We start from the raw sequence: 22,731 nt of genomic DNA on the forward strand, positions 1-22,731 counted from the left end.
TTCTTTTTTAAAGCTGAACCAGGGAAAAAAAACACTTCCCTTGCCCTGGGGCTTCCCCCACACTACAATGGTTAAATATGTGTTGTATGCCTAGGTTACCATTAAAAAGGATTTTTACTTTATCCCTCAATTCTCTTGCAGTTGGCACTCAGCTCTTCTCCCTGACGCTCTGGGTTGTGGGTGGTCCCTCAATGTCCTCAAGTATAATGCAGAACTCTTTCCGGCAGGGCATCTTAACCATTTCAATACCGGCCAATTTTTATCTTTCAACGTGTCGCACTTTCAATGGCAATTGCAAAGTCATGTAACACTGTACCCAAACTAAATTGTTTTTCATTGTGTTCACACAACTAGAGCTTTCTTTTGGTGGTATTTAATCAGCACTGGATTTTTTACTTTTTGCTTAACCACTTGCCTACAGTGCACTTTCACCCCCTTCCTGCCCAGACTGATTTTCAGCTTTTAGCGCTCTCACACTTTGAATGACAATTACTCAGTCATGCAACACTGTACCCATAAAAAATTTGTGTCCTTTTTTTCACGCAAATAGAGCTTTCTTTTGATGGTATTTCATCACTACTGTTTTTTTTTTTTTTTTGTGCTATAAATAAAAAAAGACTGAAAATATTGTGAAAAAACGCATTTTTCTTTGTTTATGTCATAAAATTTAGCAAATGAGTAATTTTTCTTCACAAATTTTGGCCAAAATTTATACTGCTACTTATCTTTGGTAAAAATAACCCAAATAAGTATATATTATTTGGTCTTTGTGAAAGTTATAGAGTCCACAAGTTATGATGCTAATCATTGAAAATGTATCACACTTGATCACACCTGATGTACTGAAGGCCTATCTCATTTCTTGAGACACTAAAAAGTCAGGAAAGTACAAATACCCCCCAAATGACCCCTTTTTGGAAAGTAGACATTCCAAGGTATTTAATAAGGCGCATGGTGAGTTTTTTGAAGTTGTAATTTTTTCCCACAACTCTTTGCAAAATGAAGATTTTTTTAACACAAATTGACGTATTAACAGGTTATTTCTCTCACACAGCATATGTATACTTGCAACTACACCCCAAAACACATTCTACTACTCCTCCTGAGTATGTCAATACCACATGTGTGAGACTTTTTCACAGCCTGGCCACATACAGAGGCCTAACATCCAAGTAGCACCGTCCGGCATTCTAGGAGCACAAATTACACATATAATTTCCTGACAACCTATAGCACTTTTGAAGGCCCTGGAGCACCAGGACAATGGAAACCCCCATAAAATGACCCCATTTTGGAAAGCAAACAGCCCAACGTATAATTTTTGAGGCATAATGAGTCTTTTGAATATGTCATTTTTTTCCACAAGTTTTTGGAAAATGTGGAAAGAAAATGAAAACGCATTTTTTTTACACAAAGCTGTCCAGTTATGCAATATTTCTAACACATAGCATGTACATAGCAAAAATTGCACCCCAAAATACATTCTGCTATTCCTCCTGAGTATGGCGATACCACATGTGTAACACTTTTACACAGCCTAGCCACATACAGAGGCCGAACATCCAAGTAGCACTTTTCACAAAGTTGTCCATTTATCCACTTTAAGACTGGGCCTATTTTTGACACTTGGTGTTTACAAGCTAAAATCATTTTTTTTGCTAGAAAACTACTTTGAACCCCCAAACATTATATATTTTTTTTTAGCAGAGACCCTAGAGAATAAAATGGAGATCGTTGCAATATTTTTTATCACACTTTTTTATCACACCATATTTGCGCAGCAGTCTTCCAAATGCAATTTTTTTGAAAAAAATTCACTTTTTTGAACTAAAAAATAAGAAAACAGTAAATTTAGCCCAATTTTTTCCCATAATGTGAAAAGCGGCCCTTTAAACCGGTTGCTAGGCAACGACTTTTGATGTAGCTCCGGTCCTCCAAGACCATAGAGTCGAGTGAGGGCCATCTTGCCCTCACTCGACTTCCTGTCTCTGAGGATCCGGGACCAGATAGATTTCCCCGCTGCCTGCGGGTCCGGTAAGCTGGGAAAACATCTGGGACGCGGCAGGAGGGGGGGGGGCACCTCTTCCCCTGCACCGTAAGGGTAATTCCGCTGTGAATCCGCCACTGGGACCACCCTTATCTGAAAGCCGACCGCCCGCCGTTTAAAAAAATACCGGGGTTATGGCAGCTATCTGCTGCCATAACCCCAGTATTTAGCTTTTAATGGCCGACGCATATAGTCGTTAGGCGGTCGGTAAGTGGTTGCATGTATGTGGCAAACTGGTGACGATGACTGATGGGGTGACAGGTGACGATGACTGATGGGGTGACAGGTGACAATGACTGATGGGGTGACAGGTGACAATGACTGATGGGGTGACAGGTGACGATGACTGATGGGGTGACAGGTGACGATGATTGATGAGGTGACAAGTGACGATGATTGATGGGGTGACAGATGACAATCACTGACGGGGTGACAAGTGACGATGATTGATGGGGTGACAAGTGACGATCACTGATGGTGTGACAAGTGACGATGATTGATAGGGTGACAGATGACGATGACTGATGGGGTGACAGGTGACAGTGATTGATGGTGTGACAGGTGACGGGCGATGGTCACCGATGGGTGACAGGTGACGGGCGATGGTGCACGGCGGTACTGATGGCAGTCTCTGGTGACAGGTGCACTTTAGGCTATGTTCACATGTGAGCGTAGCGATCATGGGCAGAATCACCACGATTCTGCCCGCGATCCAGAAATCATTGAAAATCGTGGGACGCCTGTGCGTTGCCCGTGATTTGCAATAGCACCCCAAACGCTGTGCGATGTTGCAGCGATTTCCGCCTGCCTAATCGCTCTTGTACCTTTTTTGGGCGTCATGCGTTGTTTGCGCGATGTTACCGATGTTACCGCGATTCGGCAGGTGGAAATCGTGGCAACATCGCACAGCGTTTGGGGTGCTATTGCAAATCAGGGGCAATGCACAGGCGTCCCGCAATTTGCATTGATTTCCGGATCGCGGGCAGAATCGCGGTGATTCTGCCCGCGATTGCTACGCTCACATGTGAACGTAGCCTTATGGGCGGCAATTTCTGGGCACTGATGAGGTGACTGTTGGGTGACAGGTGCAATTGGAGGGGGCTGAGGAGGACTGTGTGGGGACCTTTATTTTTGTGATTTTACTTTTACAGGTGTACAGAGCAGTAACTCACTGTTTCTAGCTCTGCTCTCCTCACACTGGAAACTGTGTGAGGGGAGAAGAGCTAGTAACAGTGAGTTACTGCACTGTGTTTACATTTTGTGATCGGCTGTGAATGGATTCACAGCCGATCACATAGTAAACAGTCACTGTCAGTGACTGTTTACTACTGCCGGTGACCAGCTGTGTTCCTAGGGAACACAGAGCCACCGACATGACCGCGCTGCGCGCTCCCGATCGCGCATGCGCGGTCTAATTCCGGGCTTTGCTATTGTGAGCGGCTGTGTCATTGGAACACAGCCGATCACTTGGGAAACAGCCATGCCCATTGGCTGTTTCCCCCCTGCCGGTGACGGGGTGTGTCCCGGGGACACGCCGACACCGGCAGTGCAGGGCGGCGTGCACACGATCGTTTGAATGGGATCACCTCATATGACGTCCGCCCAGAACAATGGCCGCACTGTCCCGCCGTCATTTGACGGCGGGCGGGCGGCAAGTGGTTAATAAATGAAAAAAGACTAAGCATTTTTTCTAAAAAACGCATTTTTCTTTGTTTCTGTTTTAAAAATTTTTGCAAATATAATCTTTATGAATTTAGGTCAAAATGTATTGTGCTACATTTCTTTGGTAAAAATAACCCAAATCCGTGTATATTATTTAGTCTGTAGGAAAGTTATAGAGTCCACAAACTATGGTATATATCTGAAAATTGATCAATCCTGATGTACTGAGCCTGTCTCATTTCTTGAGGTTTGAAAATGCCACACAAATACTCAAGTACAAATACACCCCAAGTTACCCCTTTTTTTTTTTAAATAGATAGTCCAAGCTATTTAGTAAGTCCAAGGTATTTAGAGGCACGGCTATTTTTTTTAAGTTGTGATTTTTTTTTTTGTCATAATTTTTTTAAAAATTAAAAAAAAAAAAAAAGAATGTTCAACTTTTTTTTTTACATATAGTCACTGCAGCAGTACAGCGGTATCCTATAACTGGTGTGGTGGTGATCCGCAAAACGGACTGGTGACAGTAGGAAATAAAAAAAACATATATATTCATTTTTTTTTTTACCTTTTTTGTTATTAACACACTGTGACCGGAGCAATTTAATGTTACCATAGTAACATTGTACAACTTTGGGGAAATGATCAGGATTTAAAAAAAAAATTTTATTACACCTTATGATTGCTTTTAGCTGTGCATTACATTGCTATAAGCAAGCATTTTACTGAATGAAACTGGTGTATTCAAACTGTTTTGATTAGCTGGTATTGGCGAAAGCTAATTACATGGTACAGGTGGTCTGTGATTGGCCCTTTCAGTACCATGTGATCACACTGACCAATCACAGCTGGCATAATGGGTGGCATGAAAGGCAGCCATCCATTGGTTACAACTGTCATGTGACATGCTGTGATTGGTACCGGCAGCAAGCATGGACACAGCCTATGACAGATTGCGCAGCTGTGATGCCCCGAGATCCAGCAGAACGTCATATGATATCCACCTGGATCGACAAGAGGCCCGCTCAGCCTTCATATTGTTATAGGCTGGGCAGGAACTGGTTAAAGAGGAAGCTGTGGGGAATGGTGTAGGGAGCCTGTAAGAGCAAAAGAATAGCTAAGTAAAAGTCCTTTTTCCTGGAAACCTAGTCAAAAATTTGCATTTAGGCTTTGCACTGTGGGTAAGAGGGGTGGGGAGGAGCCCCAATAAATGGGATTTTCTCTTTCGTTTATTGACAGACACAGCTCCTTATCTTCTTGACCATTGGGTTATATTGCCCTCTACAGGAGTAGGAAACTAGGCAGGAAAAATCTTGACTACGCTTATGGGGCAGTCCCAGGGGGTATACTCCCACTCTCCGCTAGAGGCACTTTTTTTCTGCCTAGTCAGGAGTAAGGACCTAGTTCTTTGCTGGGATCTCTGGTCCTGGCAATTTCTAGTTTTCCTATCTTTGTTATTTTGTTCCTGTGAGAATCTACAACCAACTTCCAGGCTGGGCGACGAACTGGATAATCTAGATCCAGAGGGCCCCCCCAGTCTCGCCAGTGAGCACGCACAGGCCTTAGCTCTACGCTTGGTTGGTTGCGACATAGCCCCACTGGACGGGGGCTGGCCTACGAGTTATACGTCTCGCAAACGCGCATACGACCTGGCCTTGGCCTGGGTCGCAGCGTTCCTCTTGGCCGACAGCCCCCCCCCCCATTCCGATGGTGAGGTGATCTGTCAGGAGCGGTGCCCACGCTGTTCCTGGTATGGTAAGTAGCTGTCCCCCCTCTACCCCTGGAGGTTTTTGGGGTGGATGTGGACCCCTCCCTGGGTCGGTCCAGACCCCCGGATTCCCCTCCTTCCCATGCAGTGCCCCACCTTTTTATTTTCTCGGTTCTCCTCTGCGGACTTGTTTCCCCCCCAATCTGCACACTCCCCCCTTCCCTCCCATGGGGTGGCCATACCTTTTCGGTTGGTCTGGGGTGTCGAGCTGATGATGGGGGGGGGGGAGAGCGCCGCCGGCGACTGGAAAATCGACTTTTGGGAGAGGGCTTTACCTGGTGGGGGCTCCTGCCAGGGCCCCCCTTCCTGCTGGGATAGTGTTGGGAGCTCCTGGGGTCCCTCTGGGCTCCTGGAAGCCGTGCAGTGCGGGGCCGCCGTTTTCTTGTAGCCTTTGAGCTGTAGATCGGGGCCATGTTTGTGTAGCCTCAGCAGCCATTTTCTTGTGGTTTTCTCATTGAAAATAGCAGTGGCCATGTTTTTGAAGCTATATGGGCGGTGATTTTGGCGGTGGGAGCGCCAAACTAGCGGGCAGATCTCCAAACTAGATTCCCCGACGATCAGGGAAGAGCAGCGGCGATCTCCGGCGGCGCGCGCGCGCTGCTGAGAGAGGGGAATGTCTGGTGACGTAGACCTATGTCGCCAGACGATAACGTGCCACTGTGCCGCAGTAGCAGCACAGTGAGCAGTGGGGAAGCGGTTAATCATGGCACCCAAAAAAAATTGACCAATGGTTTTAACTTGGAGAGAGAAAAAAAAAAACACTGACCACATGTGATGACTGCCACATATCTGGGCTGTAGAGCGGACTATGTGTAACATGTACAAAACAAACAATTGTTGACTTTTGACTGTTGCTAAAACCTGGTGTTATTGTTACTATTGCCATAGTTGGTAATAGCTAAATGACAAGAGGGAGCTTTAATAAATATATATAAAAAATTTTTCAATGGTGGAATGGATACAAAACTGTTAGGAATTGGCCCGTACACAAAATGCTCTATGTAAGCTTTAATATTCTATACTAATATTTTTAAATGTTCTCACTATAATGTTCCCCATACACCCCTCTTTTTTTTTTTTTTTTTTACAGCAAAACCAAACTTAAGAATCACCCCAAAAATTAAGGTGATAAAGGAAAGAAAGAGAAATAGTTAAAAATAAAAAATATTTGAATAAAAAAAAATAAATAAAAAATAATTAAAATAAAATAAACAAATAAATAAAGTGTAAAAATTAAAGAAAAAAAAAAATAACAGGTACAGATTTGGTGCTAGCTCAACATTACATTTGCCCTACACCTTTCTCTTTTTAAAGAGAATTGAAGCTGTATGTTAGTTCAAAAAAAAAATTCAAAATGCTTGCAAACTTTGCAGCTATACAAAAGATACTCCCTGTATGGTAGGGATTACCATATCAATTGGTCCTCTTTTAACACGACTGTGTAAGTCAGACTTTGAACAAAAAAAAAAGAAACAACTGTGTAAGTCAGGCTTTGAACACAAAAAAAAAAAACGTACAGAGAGAAACTGGTTAATGAAAGAGATAAAAATTTTTTTTTTTTAAATTTAGGTAGGCCTGACTGTAATTACTCCAATTCAGAGGCTTCTCCTTAAAGCAATCATAAAAAACACTATGCTGTTCCCTGTGTTTCTGCTTTGGGACGTCCTTACTGATATGCATCAGAGACTGCGTCCGTCAATGAACGATAGAGGAAACTGGATTTTTGACTTACCGTGTAATCTTTTTCTCTTAGGTTCCTTGACGGGTGCAGCAGCCGCCCCTCTATTTTGAGTTGGGTTGGTATTGTTTCTCTGACACTGCTTTGATACAAAACTGACATCCTATGCAGGAAGAAAGAGGGTATACCCCCAGGGACTGCCCATAGGCGTAGCCAGAACTTTTTTTCTGCCTAGGGTCCTACTCCTGTAGGGGGCAGTATAACCCTACTGATATGCATCAGAGACTGCGTCCATCAATGAACCTAAGAGAAAATGATTTTTCGGTAAGTCAAAAATCCAGTTTTTGCTTGCAAATGATTAAATGATAGAAGTCAGCAGAGCTTCTGCTCATTTACTATGCTCTGGAGAAACTGCTCTTGCAGAGTGCAACAGCGCACAGTCTATTTGCCTTTAGTAAATCAACTGCTTTATGTAGAATTATGAAATTATTGCTTATGGACTTTTGAATATGTGATTCATTGATGCCCTTTACAATATTGTAGACTTGTATGAATTTATTAAGGTTTCACTGATTTCCTGCATGTTTTTTTTTTAATCATGTGCACGGGTGTGTAGTGTTTCAATTGTGTATTGGTTTGTAAATCTGTTTTTACTTAGAGGGACAGTGCAATTTGTTTTATTTACAGTGTTTTGAGTCCAGTATTCTGGATTAAGTTGCAGCAGTCCTAAAGCCACAATTGACTTAGCCTTAGGGTTAATTATATAAGTCCTCACTTCTAGCCACTGCAGAAGGCTTTTAAAATGTTTAAATGCAAGTAATCTTATACTTATTTCTCCAGATTTGCAGAAGACTACAGAATTGCTCTGCAGCAATCTTACACATGGACAAACAGACAAGATGTTGCAGATGAAAATGGCTTCTTTGCAAGACCAAGAAATCGTAGAAATATCCGTCAGAAGACTTTGGTTTATACACTGAATTTCTGGTGTTTAAATCCTGCCGTGGTAACTTGCACTCAGTTTCTTCTAATGCTTCAAGCTGTCTGCCTAGACGTTTTTATATGAATTTTTGTGTTAAAGTGGATGCTATAATTGAAATGCCACACATAACAAATTCTTCTTGGAGCGCCAGCATGGCATTTACAGCCTTGGCAAACTGTGATTTGTCTGTATAAGGGAGATAGAGAGAGCAGTGGTGGCCGGTCATATACTGGAAAACTGAGGCATTGAGCTACCTATGTTTAACAATGCAGTATGCATGCTACACTCCAAGATTAAGTAAAAAGAATGAAAGATTATATTAAAGCATAACTTAACCCAAAAATCTACATTTATCTTATTGCAGTTTATTACTCCTTAGATACTGCACAGAGACTGCATTCGTTTTCATCTTTCAGGCATGGGAATAACATTTTCAGCAAGTACAGAGACTTTGCTGCCAGAAATGCAATGTCTTTATCACTTTCTGTGAGCACATGCATCCTTATTTTTCTTGCGTAACATACTTGTCCCATCATCCCATGTAATGGAGATTAACTAATGCAGACACATTTGAATCCAGCCTGTGTGACAACAATAGTTACCTCCATAGATACAAAAAAAAAGAGTGTGGGCATGAAGAGGTTAGGAAGTGTGTTTGCAGTATTTACCAGGTCAAAAATAAAGGAAGAAAAATCCTGAAAAAAGAAAACTAATGCAGCCACTACATCTAAGGTGGTTGTTTTTAGGTTAGATACACTTTATGGTAAGGTATTATTTATCTTTCGTTTATCGACGGACACAGCGCTTCATAAAACATAACTAGTGGGTTATATTGCCTCCTCCAGGAGTAGGACTAGGCAGAACAAAAAACACCTTGCTACGCCCATGGGTTGTCTTCAGCTGGTATATAACCCCCCTCTCTGCTCTAGGTAATCAGTTTTTTACTGTCTAGCCAGAAGTTAAGAACCTAGGCTTCCGGCTGGGATCACTGGTCCTAGCAACTTTCTCCTTCCTTACATCTTTTTTTTTTGTTTTTTCTCTTGGGAGATCTACAATCAACTGCCGGGCTGGATAATCTAGATTCAGTGGTCCGCCCAGCCAGCGAGTGCGTGCAGACCGCAGCTACGCGCTAGGTCGGCCGCAACATACCCTCACAGACAGAGGCTGACCCGTGAGTTAAACGTCTCGCAGGGTCGCATACAACCCTCCTCAGGTCTGAGCTGACAGCTTCCCTACTTCGGTGGCGAGGAGTTCTGTCTGGAGCATTACCTGCACCATGGATGGGTAAGTACAGTCCCCCTCTCCCATTTTTTATTTGGGGGGGGGGGGGCGCCGGTAACCTCCAGGCACGGTCAGACCTGCCTTAAATCCCTCACTGAGCTGGGCTTCTCCCACTCCCTTTCCCCCCTGTCTGGACCTGGAGTCTGGTGGGGGTCCCAGGGCCAAGAATGCAGCGGAGACTCCTGGGGTCCCACTCTTTAAGGGTCCTGGGATAGTGTGTGCCCCCCCCCCCCTGGTAGTCTGAGGGGCTCCCAGTGTAGGAGACCCCTAGTTGCATGCCCTGCTGTTTGCAGTGTAGGTATAGTTCTGAATGGTCCCAGTGAAAAGACCAATGCAGAGTGCACAGCAGAGTCCCCCCTAAACACGTGTCTACCTTCGGGGGGGAGGGGGTTCCCCTTGCAATGGGTGCAGCATTGCAGAGGGTGCAGGAAAGATCCTGGCAGCATGCTTCAGTGTAGCTGATGGGGAGCCATTTTCCCTTAGTCTAGCTGGTCTCTGGTTGGCGGCTATGTATGTGTAGGGGATGATGTCATGTGATGCTGGAGGTCTGAGGCCTCGTGGAGATGCGAAACTTCTCCACTTCCTTCTTAGTTTCCTCCTTTTGTGCCCGGGACATATGAACAAGGATGAGCGTCCATGATGATACTGGGTTCAAATTCTCGGCGCTCCTCCGGTCAGTAGGGTGAGTCTTTGGGGTCCCTGTTATCTCTATCTCTCTGTTGCTAGGTACCCTGAGCCTTGGGGGGGGGAAGGATCGTTTAGTGGTACCAAAACTATTGTTTTTCTACTGCAAGGTCTTCCCTTCCTTATGGAACCTCAGGGTCACATCTCCCCCACTGACACCCTTATGGAGGTGGCAGATCCCTCAGAACCCCAGCTTCCCATGATTGCACTGACAGCGGTCCTGCAGTCCTTACTATCCTGGGTGGAAGTGGCGTGTGGGGAAAGGCCCATGAGGAAGCATCCTCCATGGTCGCAGCAGCGAATGAAAAGCCGCTGATAGACGCACTTATTACAGCAGTGTGTGAAACTTTAAAAATGTAGGATGAGGCTGATGTAGCCACAGATGTGGCTGTGTCGTTTGGTACGCATAAGCCATCTCACACTCCAAATGTGTTTCCTTATGTGCCTTATTTTGACAGGTTTTCCTGTAAGGAATGGGAACAACCAAAATTACCAGTTGTGGTCCCCAAACGTTTTCCTGTATGTTACCCTTTTGAGAAATCACTCTTAAAAAAGTGGACTAGTCCACCAGTGGTGAACCCTCCTGTTTTCAGGTTCAATAAAGCAACCATGATCCCAGTAGAGGATTCCCCGTCCTTTAATGACCTGGCTGGCAAGAAAGCGAAGGTTGTGGCACGCAGCATGTTTACTATGGCTGGTTTGGCATTACGGCCAGTCTTCGCCTCAGCCCTGGTGTCTCGAGCCTAAATGAATGGGCCAAGCTTTTGCGCCAGGCCCTGGGGGGGGTGAGCAAATCCCTGCTGCTTATGTTGATTTAGCGGACCAGTTGGTCCAGGGGCTGCAGTTTATTTGTGATGCAGCTTTGGATACAGCTCCTGTGCTGTCCAAACTTTGTTTCAGTGCTGGTGATTAGGCGCGTTCTGTGGCTTAAGAATTGGTCCGCAGACCAAGCCTCTAAGAAAACTCTCATTGACCTGCCCTTTCAAGGCGATTGCCTGTTTAGGACTACCCTGGATGACATCATTAAGAGTTTCACGGGGGGGGGGGGGGAGAGAGAAGAGTACTAGGGATAGACCGATATGGTTTTTCCAGGGCCGATACCGATATTTTGGTCACAGCGTATCGGTATCGGCCGATATCCTGCACATTCGATCACACATCCAATGCAGAGTGACCAGTGCCCCCATCCAATGCAGAGTGACCAGTGCCCCCATCCAATGCAGAGTGACCATTGCCCCCATCCAATGCAGAGTGACCAGTGCATGGGGATTAGAGCGCCGCCTGATTACACAGAGCGGCTTCTTCTGCTTACCCGGTGTGGGGACTGTCATACGAAGTCCCGCCTTCTGTACTAGCTCGTATGAAGCGGGACCAGGAAGCTGGACTTCGTATGACAGAGCCCGCACCGGGTAAGCAGAAGAACCCGCTCTGTGTCATCAGGCGGCGCTCTGATCCCCATCCCCCCCCTCCCCTCCGGAGGCAGCCCTACCTTAAGAAAATATCGGTTATATCGGCCAAGTTTGTGGCCGATACCGATACTTTCAAAAAAGTGAATATCGGCCAAACGGCCCTTCTCAGTCCATAAAAAAAAAAAAAGGTTGTGCTTCTGGGACAGAGAATAAGGGAAATAGATCTTTTAAATCTTCCTCGGGAGTTTCCAAGCAGCCTTGGTTGGGTAAGCCTATAGCTAGTTTTACCAGGCCAACAGACAAGACTCCTTCAGCATGAAGGTCTGCCCTCACCCATTATTGGGGTTGGGGGGACATCTTCACTGGTTTCCGGTCCTGTGGACTTCTTTGGTGAGTGTCAAGGAGATCCGAGAAATGTTTCTTTTGGGGCTACCCAGAAAGGGTTTTCAGGTTTTTTGGTCCTCTGTCTCCTTGTGTGGATTTAATTCCTGCAAAAGTTCAGGTGATGTCCAAACTACCTAAGGTCCCCCCTATCCCTGTCCAGGGAATTGATTAACCTAGGTCTGATTTTAATTCTGACGAGGGTGGTCCTTCCACTGGACAAATTTCAGGAACCACAGGCCGTGATTCACCGGTTGCTGTCACACTGACAGTTCTCTCTCCCGATTTGCATACAGGTTCTGAGTCTGGTGGTATTCACCTTCAAAACAGTTCTGTTTGCACAGTCCTACATGCAGCTCCTTTAGCAGGTTCTGCCCCACAGGAGGATACCGAAGTTCATAGCGTGATCACGGGGTCCTTTGACAGATGCCGCAGGCGTCCTAGGGCCAAGATAAGGCCAGCATCATCCTCAGCTCAGGCTTCTTCCGCAGGTCCTGCGAGGAATCAAGAGCAAGTCGCTGGTTTTAATGGCTTAGCTATTGAAAGCCAGGCACTGAAGGATAGAGATTTGTCTGGATCAGTGATCCCTACTATGGTGAAAATCAGGAAGTACTCTTCTACCAAGATACAGCTGCAAGAAAAAGTATGTGAACCCTTAGGAATGATATGGATTTCTGCACAAATTGGTCATAAAATGTGATCTGATCATCATCTAAGTCACAACAATAGACAATCACAGTCTGCTTAAACTAATAACACACAAAGAAGGAAATGTTGCCATGTTTTTATTGAACACACCATGTAAAAATTTACAGCGCAGGTGGAAAAAGTATGTGAACCCTTGGATTTAATAAGTGGTTGAACCTCCTTTGGCAGCAATAACTTCAACCAAACGTTTCCTGTAGTTGCAGATCAGACGTGCACAATGGTCAGGAGTAATTCTTGACCATTCCTCTTCATAGAACTGTTTAAGTTCAGCAATATTCTTGGGATGTCTGGTGTGAATCGCTTTCTTAAAAGTCATGCCACAGCATCTCAATCGGGTTGAGGCCTTAAGTTCTCCTGCAAAATGTCTTATTAAACTTGGGAATTCATTTTTCCTTCGATGATATCAATCCGTCCAGGCCCTGACGCAGCAAAGCAGCCCCAAACCACGATGCCCCCACCACCATACTTCACAGTTGGGATGAGGTTTTGATGTTGGTGTGCTGTGCCTCTTTTTCGCCACACATAGTGTTGTGTGTTTCTTCCAAACAACTCAACTTTGGTTTCATCTGATCACAGAATATTTTGGCAGTTCTGCTGTGGAAAATCCATGTGCTCTTGTGCAAACTTTAAAAGTGCAGCAATGTTTTGTTTGGACAGCAGTGGCTTCCTGTGTTGTATTCTCCCATGAAATCCATTCTTGTTTAGTGTTTTACGTATTGTAGATTCACTAACAGGGATGTTAGCATTTGCCAGTGACTTTTGTAAGTCTTTAGCTGACACTCTAGGATTCTTCTTCATCTCATTGAGCAGTCTGCGCTGTGCTCTTGCAGTCATCTTTACAGGACGGCAACTCCTAGGGAGAGTAGTAGCAGTGCTGAACTTTCTCCATTTATAGACAATTTGTCTTACCATGGACCGATGAACAGCAAGGCTTTTGAAGATACTTTTATAACCCTTTCCAGCTTTATGTATTTCTTAATCGTAGGTCTTCTGAGAGCTCTTTTGTGCGAGGCATCATTCACATCAGGCAATGCTTCTTGTGAAAAGCAAACCCAGAACTGGTATGTGTTTTTTATAGGGCAGGGCAGCTGTAACCAACACCTCCAATCTCATCTCATTGATTGGACTCCTGTTGGCTGACATCTCACTCCAATTAGCTCTTGGAGATGTCATTAGTCTAGGGGTTCACATACTTTTTCCACCTGCACTGTGAATGTTTACATGGTGTTTTCAATAAAAAGATGGCAACATTTCATTCTTTGTGTGTTATTAGTTTAAGCAGACTGTGATTGTCAATTGTTGTGACTTAAATGATGATCAGATCACATTTTATGACCAATTTGTGCAGAAATCCATATAATTCCAAATGGTTCACATACTTTTCTTGCAGCTGTATATAGTCGTACGTGGGAAGTGTACATTTCTTGGTGTCAGTCGATTGGCACTCATCCTCATTCCTCTTCTGTGGCTCGGATCTTAACCGTTCTTCAACGGGGCGTTGATCAGAATTTAGCCCTGAGTACCATCAAGGGCCAAGTGTCTGCCTTGGCAATCTTCTTTTAGCCGCCCCTAGCCACACACTCGTTAGTGTGTACTTTCATTCAGGGGGTTCAACATGTGGCTCCACCTGTACGGTCCCTTTTGCCGCCATGGGATTTCAATTTAGTGCTTTTGGTTCTCCAGAAACCTCCATTTGAGAATATTCGGGAGATTGCCTAAGTTATCCTAGAAGGTAGCATTCTTGGTGGCTATTACCTCGGCCCGCAGAGTATTGGAATAGGCGGCATTATCCTATCGTAGTCCCTATTTAGTGGTCCATAGAGATAAAGTGGTTCTTCGTCCCTGTCCATCATTCCTGCCCAAAATTATCTCTGGCTTCCATTTGAATGAGGACATTGTGTTGCCTTCCTTGTGTCCCAAGCTGGCTCATCCCAAGGAATTTGCTTTGCATACTTTGGATATGGTTTGTGTGATTCAGGTGTATCTGGCAGCTACTGAGTCTTTTTGGAGGTCAGACTCGCTTTTTGTGGTTACGGACGTACCAAAAAAAAGGGCTGGTCGCTTCTTCGGCTACCATCTCCAGATGGATCAGACAGATGACTCAGGCCTATTCCGTTAAAGGTCAGGTTCCACCTTTCCCTGTCACTTCTTGGGGCCTTCCGTCATCAGGGTTCAATTTCGCAAGTTTGCAAGGTGGCCACTTGGTTGTCCGTGCATACCTTTACAAAATTCTTGTCTTTAATGATATTGCATGTCCATTTGGTACTTGAAGAAATTGACAGGATCATTAGAACAAGGGACCTCTGTTACTTTAATGGGCATTTTCCAAGCAGCGGAATTGTTGAATGAATACACATATATCAGATTTAAATGTATGAAACCTGTCTTGCGCAAACCTTTTTTTTAAATTGGTGTTCAAAAGAGTTGTCCTATTAACTACTGTTTGATACTGGGAAGTGTAGTTTAGTTTTATTGTACACATTTTTTCATTGCATTGCAAAGTCAATTACCGTATATACTCGAGTATAAGCCGAGTTTTTCAGCACATATTTTTGTGCTGAAAACGTCCCCCTCGGCTTATACTCGAGTCAAGGAAAAAAAAAAAAAGTCCCTGGCCGCTCCGATGGGATTAAGTTTTAACCACTTTACCACCGGAGGATTTTCCTGCTAAAAGACCAGGGGTTATTTTGCGATTTTTTACTGCGTGACTTTAACGGACAATCGCGCGGTCGTGCGACGCTGTACCTAAACGAATTTCACGTCCTTTTTTTCCCACAAACAGAGCTTTCTTTTGGTGGTATTTGATCACCTGTGCGATTTTTTGATCACGCGCTATAAACAAAAAAAGAGCGTAATTTTTGCAAAAACAACAATATTTTTCACTTTTTTTTATATGAAATTCCCCCAAAAAAAAATGTAAAAATCAAAATTTTTTAAAATTTTCGGCCAATTTGTTTTACGCTACCTATGTTTGGTAAAAAAAATCGCAAAAAGCGTATTTTGATTGGTTTGCGCAAAAGTTATCGCGTTTACTAACAAAGGGAAAGATTTTTGTCATTTTTGGTGTTTTTTTTTTTAACGAGTAATGGCGGCGATCTGCGATTTTTTTTGCGGTACTGCGACATTGCGGCGGACAGATCGGACCCTTGACTGACATTTTTGACACTTTTGGGGGTACCAGTGACATTACTGCAGTAATCAGTGCTATATATATGCACTGTTACTGCAAAAATGACACTGGCAGGGAAGGGGTTAACAGTATTGGACAGGGAGGGGTTAAGTGTGTCCTAGGGGCGTGATTCTAACTGTGTAGGGACAGGTCTACTAGTGTAAAAACAAAGATCAACAGTTCTACATAGTAGAACTGTTTGATCTTCACTTTTACACAGGGAGAACTGACAGGTGGCTTGTTTACACAAGCCGCTCTGTCTTTCTCCCGCTGTAGCGGCGATCGTAGTGTGACCGGCGGACATCGGGTCCGCCAGTCACACTCCCGCACTCCTCCGTGAACGAGCCGAGGCGGGCGCGCGCCTCGGCGGGCGCGCGCCCGCCCGCTATTGGCTCTGGAAGGAGTGACAGGCGAGCGACGTAGACCTACGTCACTCTGCCTGGCCGGGGCCGACTGCCGCAGTAAATATACTGTGCGCAGTCGGCAAGCGGTTAAAAATGGCGCCGCCCTTTGCATACATGTCACCGCGCACGCGCCGCCGCCGCTCGGGAGAGGCCGGGAATAGCCGAAATTATACGAGCGGCGGCGGCGCGTGCGCAATGACGTGTCGGCGCCGGGCGGCGCCATTTTTAAAATGAAGGCGCCTCTGGAACAGGTAAGAGAAACAGCTTCACTACCTGCCATTATGCACGGCTGCGGGCACACTACAAGGGATGCAGTGCTGCGGGCATGGTCCACCTGTACCATGCCCACAGCACTGCATCTCCTGTAGTATGCCCACAACCCCGGATCCTCTTGTACCATGCCAGTACCCTGCATTCTCCTGCACCATGCCAGTACCCTGCATTCTCCTGCACCATGCCAGTACCCTGCATTCTCCTGCACCATGCCAGTACCCTGCATTCTCCTGCACCATGCCAGTACCCTGCATTCTCCTGCACCATGCCAGTACCCTGCATTCTCCTGCACCATGCCAGTACCCTGCATTCTCCTGTACCATGCCAGTCACCCTGCATTCTCCTGCACCATGCCAGTACCCTGCATTCTCCTGCACCATGCCAGTACCCTGCATTCTCCTGCACCATGCCAGTCACCCTGCATTCTCCTGTACCATGCCAGTCACCCTGCATTCTCCTGTACCATGCCCGCCGCCCTGCATTCTCACCCTAGGCTTATACTCGAGTCAATGATTTTTCCCCATCTTTTTGTGGTAAAAGTAGGGGCCTCGGCTTATACTCGGGTCGGCTTATACTCGAGTATATACGGTATGTTAGTTATTATATGCTTAACTTGGTTTTATAGCTGTTTAATTTGTAGTATTTTTATAAATATCCTGTAGTGCAACTCTGGTAATCCAAATGATTTATAATATTTATTTGCAGTAGAAATTAATAGTAAACACAATTTTAATACTGTTGCTATGAACTGTTCTGTAGTTTATTTCCTGCCTTGCTGCATATACTTATTCTGCCTTGCAGTAAACGACATCTACAAGCCAGTAGCATGCATATGTTTTTGTCTGCAGCGGTAAGTGTTGCATGTAATAAAATAAAAAGCCTTTTCTCTGCCCTTTTGTTATTGTAGGCTTTTTCCGACCTAAGTGGCAATGTTCGCACAATTGTCCTGACATCAGGCACCTTATCTCCAATGGGATCATTTTCCTCTGAACTAGGTGTGAAGTTTTCTATCCAACTGGAAGCAAATCATGTTATTCATAAATCCCAGGTGAGCTACTTTCTTTAGACTTTCCCTTTGTCAGTACTTTAGTCTGTGCACAAGCATATTGCTGCACATTAATATCATGTAAGAATGAAGGCTATCTGGAAGGTACACAAGTGTTAATGCAAACTTAGCGCTTAGAAGACTCCACAGCTTGTACTAGGAAAATTGTTTGGTAGCATGAGATTTGTTTATTTTTACTCTGGAAGTTTCTGTATCTATTGAAATGTTCTTATTCAGAAATGTGTGCTGTATTATTGAAGAACTAAGAAACTAACAGGTCATTTTCATATGGCTGCATAGGGATTTATTTATATTGGTCTATAGGAAGAACAATTTTTGTTAGCCTTAACAACTATTCATACTTTTATTTATGATCCCATAATGCAGTGGAATAAAAAGAAAGGAAGAATAGTATTTGTTGCTAAAGGAAGTCATGATTTTATTTTACAAAGGCTATCACCACTACTAGAAATGGCAAGTACCAACAGCCATAAACACTCTTTGTCTTCCGTTCATTGATGGACACAGCTCCTCATCTTCATAACCTGCAGGAGTAGGACTAGGCAGAAATATAATCTGGCTATGTCTATGGGGAGTCCCTGGGAGTATGCTCCCTCTGTCTGCTAGAGGTACTAAGTTTTTTTCTCTCATGTCCTCCGACAGTCGCCACCGCCTCTAAGTCATCACTGTTGGGTATTGACTTCCGCTCCGCAGGAGTAGCTAGGCATAAAGACTTAGTCAAAAGAACAAAGGCATTTGCATATACACACCCATGGGGGCTGTCCCATCTGGTCAATACCCCCCTCCAGTGACCACTCCCAACTCAGTTTCATTCTGCCTAGCGTCAGGAGTAGTTAGGATTCCCTGTGCTGGGGCTACAGTCTCAGCCTAACTTATCTTTTCTTTGATTTTCTTTGAAAATGTCAGGTTTTTTTTACTTTACTAGCTGTTTATTTTGTCAGCTTTTAGTTTTTAGTCGACTCTTCGGAAGAAGATGAATCATGCGGTGCTGGGATTCGGACTGACCGCCCTGGTTCTCCAGGGCAGAGGGTCAGATGGACCCCCAGCCCGCCATCGAGCGTTCAGCCGTGGTTCGTCCTGGCATTATGAACGACCCATCCCTGCTCGCAGCAGGGATGCAGTCGTGAGGTGGCTACCTGACTGGACACATCTGCGATGCTGCAGTGTCATCTCCCTGGCTAACGGCACTCCCTGTCAGATGAGGACAGCGGCTTTCCGTTCTTAAAGGCTCCCCACGCCATCTGGTACAGGTAAGTACTTTTGTGTGGGGCCTCTGTCTGGGGTGGCAGTGCTGTGTTGCTGTGTGTTCCCCATGTCTGTGCCTGTGTGACTCCCTGATGCGGTCCCTGCGGGGATCGCTTGTGCATTCGCTGCGGTGCTGTATGTTTTTGGGGGTCCCCTTCCCTGTGTCACTTCGGTGCTTGTTGGGGGTGCAGACTGTGTGTGTGGCGGCCACGGCGGGGTAAAACCGCGCGGTCCGCCATCTTAGGTATGGGCAGGCATGTTTGGCTTCACTATGGGCGATACTACATGCTGTTTTGGCGCCATCCGCCTCCATTTTGCGGTCACAGAACGATCGTTCCGACCTCATGTTCGGCGGCCATCTTGCCGGAGCCTACCATTCAATCCTATGGGGCAGCCATGCAGCTTATAGTTCAGCCTAGGACATCGGTGGTAACACTCTGCAGGGCTCTGCAGATTATCTCTCTCAATTACTTCTGTATTGTCATTGCTGGCTCAGTTGTTCTCCTGTTTGGGGGTCTTTGTCGCTGTAGCGGTGGGCTGCGCACTCCGCAGCGGTCTTAAAGGGGCAGTACCATATTTATTGCACTGTTGTTTTTTCAACTTGTGCAATGGATTCTCAGGACAGCATATTCCCCCAGCTCTGGTGGGGGACCCCTGTTCTCCTGTGGTCCCTCTGATACCTGATTTTGCCGCTGTAGTGGCGACCTTGGTGTCCATTATGGGTGGCTGAATGTGCTGCTTTGCACCGGCTACGGAATCACGATGGTGTGTGCCTCCACGGGTAGTTCACACTATGTTAAACAAGGCTACCTTGGTTCCTTCTGAGGATACCCCGGTTTTTCGGGATCCCACGGACCGGCGGTTGGAGTCTCTGGCCCGCCGATACCTATACGGTGGCGGGCTCGTTGCCCAGACCCATGTCCGCGTCCGTTTTGGTGGCTCAGGTGGTGGCTGATTGGACTAAGGTGCTTAGGAGCAACCTCGTGTCTGTTGCTGTTCCACCAAGGAATCATGTATCTGTGTGATGCAGCCTGACATGAGGCTCCTTTGGTAGCACGCCTCTCTGGTGTCTCGGTACTTAACCGGTGACTGATATGGCTGAAGAGCTGGTCGGCTGACCAATCCTCGCGGAAAACAGTTGCTTATTTTCCCTGTGCTGGTTCTCGCCTTTTGGCGAGGCGTTGGATACCCTGGTGAGAGGCGTCACGGGGGGCAAGAGCACCTTGCTACACCAGAACCCGAGGAACAAGTCCTTTCGTGGCAAGCGGGGTTCTGCGTCTCGACCCACTCAGGGGTCCTTTCGGAGCCAATCCAAGTGCAAGCCCTTCAGGGCCCAGGGCAGCCAGAAGAAGCCCTGGACGGGCAAGCAGAAGTCAGGCATTACCGACTCGGCGGGTCAGTCCGCCTCTGCCTGAAGGGGCGCCCTCACCCGTTTTCAGGGGTGGGGGGACGTTTGCGCGGTTTGCAGCCGCTACAGGAGTTCAGAAATTGACGTTGTCTCCGTCGGTTCGGCTTCCCTATTTGGGAATGATTCTGGACTCTGCTTAAGCAAAGGTGTTCTTGTCGGAGGACAAGCTCCGGACCTTGCAGGACGAGCTCTGGTCCCTCAGGGACATCCCGTACTCGTCACTCAGGCCCTGTATGCGGGGCCTGGGGTTGCTGGTTTCGGTCTTCAAGGCAATACCCTTTGCTAAGTTTCACACGCGGGCTCTCCAGGCGGAGATCCTGGCCAGGTGGGACAGACTGCCTCAGTCCCTGGATCTGAGTGTCTCCTTGAGTCGTCAGAACAGATTGGCTCTTCTGTGGTGGCTCCAGTCCCCGACGGTGGCGGAGGGCAAGTCCTTCCGTCCGTTGTTGTGGACGGTGCTTGCCATGGATGCCAGCCTGTTGGTCGGGGGTGGAGTCCTGGGCAAACTGTCTGCCCAGGGCACTTGGTCGGAGGCGGAGTCCTCCCTCCCGATAAGTGTGCTGGAATTGCGAGCGAAAAAAATCTGTCTCTTCCAGTGGTCGGACCGACTTCGGGGCCGTCCTGTTCGGGTACAGACGGACAATGCTACCGCGGTGGCTTACGTCAACCACCAAGGGGGCACCAGGAGTGCCAGGGCGGCCCGGGAGGTGGCCGACATTCTGTCTTGGGCCGAGACTCATGTCCCGGCAATCTCGGCAGTTCACATTCCGGGTGTGTAGAATTGGCAGGCCGTCTATCTGAGCCGCCAGACCCTGGACCAGGGGGAATGGTCCCTACACCCGGAGGTCTTCCGAATGCTGTGTGCGAAGTGGGGATCCCCGGACGTGGATCTGTTCTCATCTCGGCTGTACCACAAGGTGGAAAGGATCGTGGCAAGAACGCGCAATCCTCTGGCGGACGCCTCGGATGCGTTGGTGGCCCTTGGAATCGGTATCGTCTGATGTATGCCTGTCCTCCGATTCGGTTGCTATCCAGGTTCCTCCGCAGGTTAGCCTCGGAACCGCACCTGGTGATTCTGGTGGCGCCGGACTGGCCACGCCGGTCCTAGTACGCCGATGTTGTTCACCTGGCAGTGGCGCCTCCGTGGCGGCTGCCAATGCGGGAAGATCTCCTATCTCAGGGTCCGATCTTCCATCCTGCTTTACAGTCGCTGGCTTTAAAGGCCTGGTTGTTGAGTCCCAGGTCCTGAAGGACAGGGGTCTCTCCCCTGAGGTCATCCCTACCCTTGTCAAGGCTAGGAAAACTTCCCCTGGTAAAATATATTACCGTACTTGGAAGGCCTATTTCGCCTGGTGTGAGTCCAGGGGGTTCTCCCCTCGCTCGTACTCGGTGTCGAGAGTGTTGGCCTTCCTCCAGTCTGGGGTAGACCAGCGCCTGGCGCTGGCCGCGATAAAAGGCCAAGTGTCCGCACTGGCTATTCTTTTCCAACGCCCTATGGCGTCTCATTCCCTGTTTCGCACCTTCATTCAAGGTGTGCGACATTTGGCTCCTCCCAGGAAGGAGCCCTTACCTCCATGGGACTTGAACTTGGTTCTGTCCGTGTTACAGCGTGCTCCCTTTGAAAACATAAGGGAGATATCGTTGCCTCTGCTGTCTAAAAAGGGTTGCCTTTTTGGTGGCGATCACTTCGGCTCGCAGGGTCTCGGAACTGGCAGCGTTATCTTGCCGTTCTCCGTACTTGGTGATTCACAAGGATAAGGTGGTTTTGCGTCCACATCCCTCCTTCCTTCCCAAGGTGGTCTCTGAGTTCCACCTTAATGAGGACATTGTCCTGCCTTCAATTTGTACGAAGCCTAAGCATCCTAAGGAGGTTGCTCTGCATTCCTTGGATGTTGTCAGGGCGATCAGGGTCTACCTGTCGTCTACGGAATCCTTTCGGAAGACGGATTCCCTCTTTGTCCTTCCTGAGGGACCTCGGAAGGGCATGGCTGCATCTGCAGCAACTATTGCCAAATGGATCAGACAGACCATTGCACAGGCTTATGCCTTGAAGGAACGGGTTCCACCCTTTCCTGTTAAGGTGCACTCTACCAGATCTGTGAGTGCGTCCTGGGCCTATTGGCATCGGGCCTCGGTGGCCCAGGTGTGCAAGGCTGCGACTTGGTCGTCGGTGCACACTTTTTTCAAAATTCTACAAAGTAGATGTTCTGGCATCAGCTGATGCCTCCTTTGGCCGCAAGGTTCTCCGTGCGGCAGTGCCATGAAGGACCTTTGTTTTTTTATGGGTCCCTGGCTGTTGGTATTTGCTTTCCTGGGCTGTTGCTCCTGTTGAGCACTGTTTTCTGTTGCCCAGCAGGTTCTCTTACTGTGCATGTAAGGTTCCTTTCTCTGATGTGGGTACTGCGTTGCCTTTTCTACGGTTGCGTCTCCCACCCCTCATGTCTATACTGCTTTGGGACATCCCAACAGTGATGACTTAGAGGCGGCGGCGACTGTCGGAGGACGTAAGAGAAAACTGAATTTTTGTAAAATCTTACCTGTAAAATTCCTTTCTCGGAGTCCTCCGACA

General features: G+C 46.8%; 1 protein-coding gene across 1 annotated transcript in view; it reads left to right on the forward strand.

The window, feature by feature from the left end:
- BRIP1 (BRCA1 interacting DNA helicase 1) overlaps positions 1-22,731 on the forward strand; it is a gene marked incomplete at its 5' end in the record, with an annotated part of 552,808 nt that overhangs the window by 255,965 nt on the left and 274,112 nt on the right. Inside the window, 2 exons of the mRNA XM_082245708.1 lie at positions 7,993-8,158; positions 17,351-17,491. Coding sequence (XP_082101834.1) covers positions 7,993-8,158; positions 17,351-17,491 — 307 coding nt within the window. The remainder of the gene's footprint in view (positions 1-7,992; positions 8,159-17,350; positions 17,492-22,731) is intronic.

Source organism: Pelophylax lessonae, assembly GCF_965119305.1.
Source record: "Pelophylax lessonae genome assembly, chromosome: 2".
Lineage (NCBI taxonomy): Eukaryota > Metazoa > Chordata > Amphibia > Anura > Ranidae > Pelophylax > Pelophylax lessonae.